Genomic DNA, 3,640 nt, shown 5'->3' on the forward strand with positions numbered 1-3,640 from the left:
TCAACAACAGAGCATGAAAACGACAGATCAACAAGTAGAGCTTAACACTGATACGACCTGTAGTTTAATACCTTAGATATTCACTTAAGTGCTAACACGTGATGAAGTCAGTTAGAAGTTAGTTAGTCCTGTAGCTACACGTGTGGAAGTTTGTTAGTTAGTTTTATTTGTGTTCACACCTGTACAAATTGTTATATATATATATAGCCTCTGTAATCTTGATTCATTAATGAGAAATATAGTTTTTCAATTGCTTGATCTTTGATATATATTAATAGCTTAATTAACTGGATTGAATTGTCAATTAGGAAAAAATAATGAAAATAAAATACTAATGGGAATGGGAATGGAAATATGATTAAGAGTCTTGTAGTTTAATGACATTGTTTGGTATTCTTTATGAATTATGAGGATTGTGACACATTTCCCATCTTGTAACGACTGAATTATCAAAAACAAAAAAGTCCTTATGCATGAATCTTTTAGAGTCAAGTGTTCCTAATCACATGGTCAATTTTCAGTAATGTTGGAACTTGGGACCATTATCTTCTTTAGTCTCCAAAGAAAAGTAATCAACAAACTTGTACAAAATCATTCTACAGAGTCATGTTTTCGTAATCAGAAGGCCCTTTTTTACCAATTTGGTCCACTTATTCGTTTTGTAGCTCTACTTTCTTTCCGTGGCGGCTATCCTCTTATTTCTACAGGGCCACGGGCTACTCATCTTCATGACATGGTGACCATTGTCCACAACTTCAAACCTATGATTAAGGTGAAAGCATTGGGTAGCCTAACCAGCACCAAAAAACCAACGCGCCTGAGAAAAGTAGCATCTATGTCGCGGCCACTTCTCTACCCTTTCTATCTTCTTTTTTGCTTCTTCTCCCTTCTCTCAGGGATCCAATCTGCCGACCTTCAAATTCTCATGAAACTAAAATCCACCCTTCTTCAAACATCAAATGCCATTGCCTTCATTTCTTGGGAATCCAGCAATTCCATGTGCAATTTCACTGGAATCAACTGCAACTCAGGCGGTTTTGTTACAGAAATCGAACTTTCATACCAAAATTTAACTGGGATTCTTCCTCTTGATTCCATATGCCTGCTCCAATCACTAGAAAAGCTCTCATTCGGGTTCAACTACTTGCACGGTCCAATTATGGACGACTTGAAAAATTGTGTCAAACTGCAATACTTGGATTTGGGCAACAATTTGTTCACAGGATGGTCGGTTCCAGAAATATCCTCTCTAAGCCAATTACGGTATCTACATTTGAATTTAAGCGGATTTTCCGGGACTTTCCCGTGGAAATCACTCCAAAACATGACCAATCTTGGTTGGCTGAGCCTCGGAGACAATCCTTTTAATCCTTCTCCATTTCCAAACGAGGTGTTTCTGCTTACTAACTTGACTTGGCTTTACCTATCAAACTGCGGCATCCAAGGCACAATTCCAGCAGAGATTGGAAATCTTAAAGAGCTAATCAACTTGGAGCTTGCCGACAATAACATGACAGGGAAAACCCCAGTTGAGATTGGGAACCTAGTCAACCTATGGCAGCTTGAGCTCTACAACAATTCATTCACAGGAAAACTTCCTATTGGTCTAAGAAACCTCACAAAGCTTGAAATTTTTGATTTTTCGAATAACTATCTTGAAGGCGATCTATCTGAGTTGAGGTTCTTGAATAACCTGGTTTCTCTACAACTATATCAAAACGAGCTATCTGGCCAGGTACCGGCCGAGTTCAGCAACTTCACGAAGCTTGTGGACCTTTCTCTGTATAGAAACAGCTTCACTGGTCCACTGCCTCATACCCTTCTCTTCTGGGCTAAAACTAATTTCATCGAAGCCTCTGAGAATTTCTTTACCGGTCCAATTCCACCAGATATGTGCAAGCAAGGTACTATGAAGTCGCTTATCGTGTCTGAGAACTATCTCACCGGTGAAATTCCAGCAAGTTATGCCAATTGTTCCACTTTAAATCGTTTTAGGGCCAACAATAACTCACTCTCGGGGAAAGTTCCTATTGGAATCTGGGGATTACCGAACATGGACCTAATCGATATCTCCTTGAATGATATTGAAGGCCCAATTACATCTGATATAAAAAACGCCAAGTCTCTTACATACATATTTGCAGGAAACAATCACTTATCTGGTGAATTACCCGCAGCGATTTGCAACGTAAGTTTTCTTGAAATTTTGGATATCTCTAATAATAGTTTGAAAGGCAAGATTCCACAATGTTTAGGTAACTTTAGTTACCATCTTAGGGTGATGAATTTGCGAATGAATAATTTCCAGGGTACCATACCTGATACATTTGCAAAGGGTAATCAGTTGAGAACTGTTGTCTTCAATGACAATAATTTAAAAGGGCTATTACCAAAATCTTTTATCAACTGTACAAATCTGGAAGTTCTTGACCTCGGAAACAACAAGATTAATGATTTATTTCCTTATTGGTCTGAAGCTCTTACCAATCTGCAGGTTCTTGTCTTGAAATCCAACAAATTCCATGGACCTATAGGAAATCATAACACTAGTGGTGTGTTTTTCTTTAAGCTAAGAATTCTTGACTTGTCTCACAATGAGTTTACAGGTCTTTTACCAAGAAATTATTTTGAAAATTTCAATGCCATGATGATTAATGATGAAGGCAGACTTGAACCGCATTATATGGGTGAAATTTATACGACAGGTTATAGTTGTAATCATCAAAGTTGTCAATATCAAGATTCGGTGGTGGTGACAGTGAAAGGGTTGGATATTAAACTACAAAGAATCCTAACCATCTTCACAACAATTGATTTATCAAGTAACAAATTCTAAGGAGTGATTCCAGAAGTACTTGGAAGGCTTACAATCCTTCGACTGCTCAACCTTTCCCATAATAGCTTAATTGGCCATATCCCATCATCATTGGCAAAATTGTCAGCACTTGAATCTTTAGACCTTTCTTCAAATAGCCTCACTGGAGAAATTCCTTTGCAACTAACAAATCTAACATTTTTGGCCATGTTAAATCTTTCACAAAACCAGCTTATTGGACCCATACCTCAAGGCAAACAATTTGCTACATTTGAAAACAACTCCTATGATAGAAACCTAGGATTGCGTGGATTTCCATTGTCAAGTAAATGTGGCACTAATGAGCTGACACAACCAGCACCACCATCAACATTCCAAGAAGACAATGATTCATTGTTTGCAAGCGGATTTGGTTGGAAGGCTGTGTTAATCGGCTATGGATGTGGCTTGTTGTTTGGATTAGCTATGGGATATGTTGTGTTTAAAATAAGAAAACCTAAATGGCTAGTAAGGTTCATTGAAGGAAAACAAAATGACAAGAAGAGAAGGCCTAATAATCAAAGACCTGGACAAAGAAGAAATTAACGCATTAAAGGGGTGCTCTGTTTGACTAGCCTCTCCTTTGATGGTATTTTGTGTATTTGTTTGTTTATTTTGAGATTGAATGGCATGTTTGGCTTAATTCCGGGGCTAGCCTTGTGCTCACTTGTACTTCTATTTTATGTATTTTATATTTGAGAGTATTTCTGTATGTATGTGTGTATGTGTGTATGTGTGAGTGTTTTTTTTTTTTTTTTTTTTTTTTTTTTTTTTTTTTTGAATTTT

General features: G+C 37.3%; 1 protein-coding gene across 1 annotated transcript; it reads left to right on the forward strand.

Annotated features, from left to right (window-relative positions):
• Nucleotides 1-785: 785 nt before the first annotated feature.
• On the forward strand, nt 786-3,566 carry LOC112006349 (receptor-like protein kinase 7). The gene has a single exon (XM_065775146.1). The coding sequence runs from the start codon at nt 836-838 to the stop codon at nt 2,834-2,836; it is 2,001 nt and encodes a 666-aa protein (XP_065631218.1). The 5' UTR covers nt 786-835; the 3' UTR covers nt 2,837-3,566.
• The last annotated feature ends 74 nt before the right edge of the window (nt 3,567-3,640 follow it).

This window comes from Quercus suber, unplaced genomic scaffold, assembly GCF_002906115.3.
Source record: "Quercus suber isolate HL8 unplaced genomic scaffold, Cork oak 2.0 scaffold_7, whole genome shotgun sequence".
NCBI classification, from domain to species: Eukaryota; Viridiplantae; Streptophyta; class Magnoliopsida; order Fagales; family Fagaceae; genus Quercus; species Quercus suber.

Coding starts and splice junctions, on each gene's coding strand:
- LOC112006349 (XM_065775146.1), top strand. CDS start 836: ATGTCGCGGCCACTTCTCTACCCTTTCTATCTTCTTTTTTGCTTCTTC.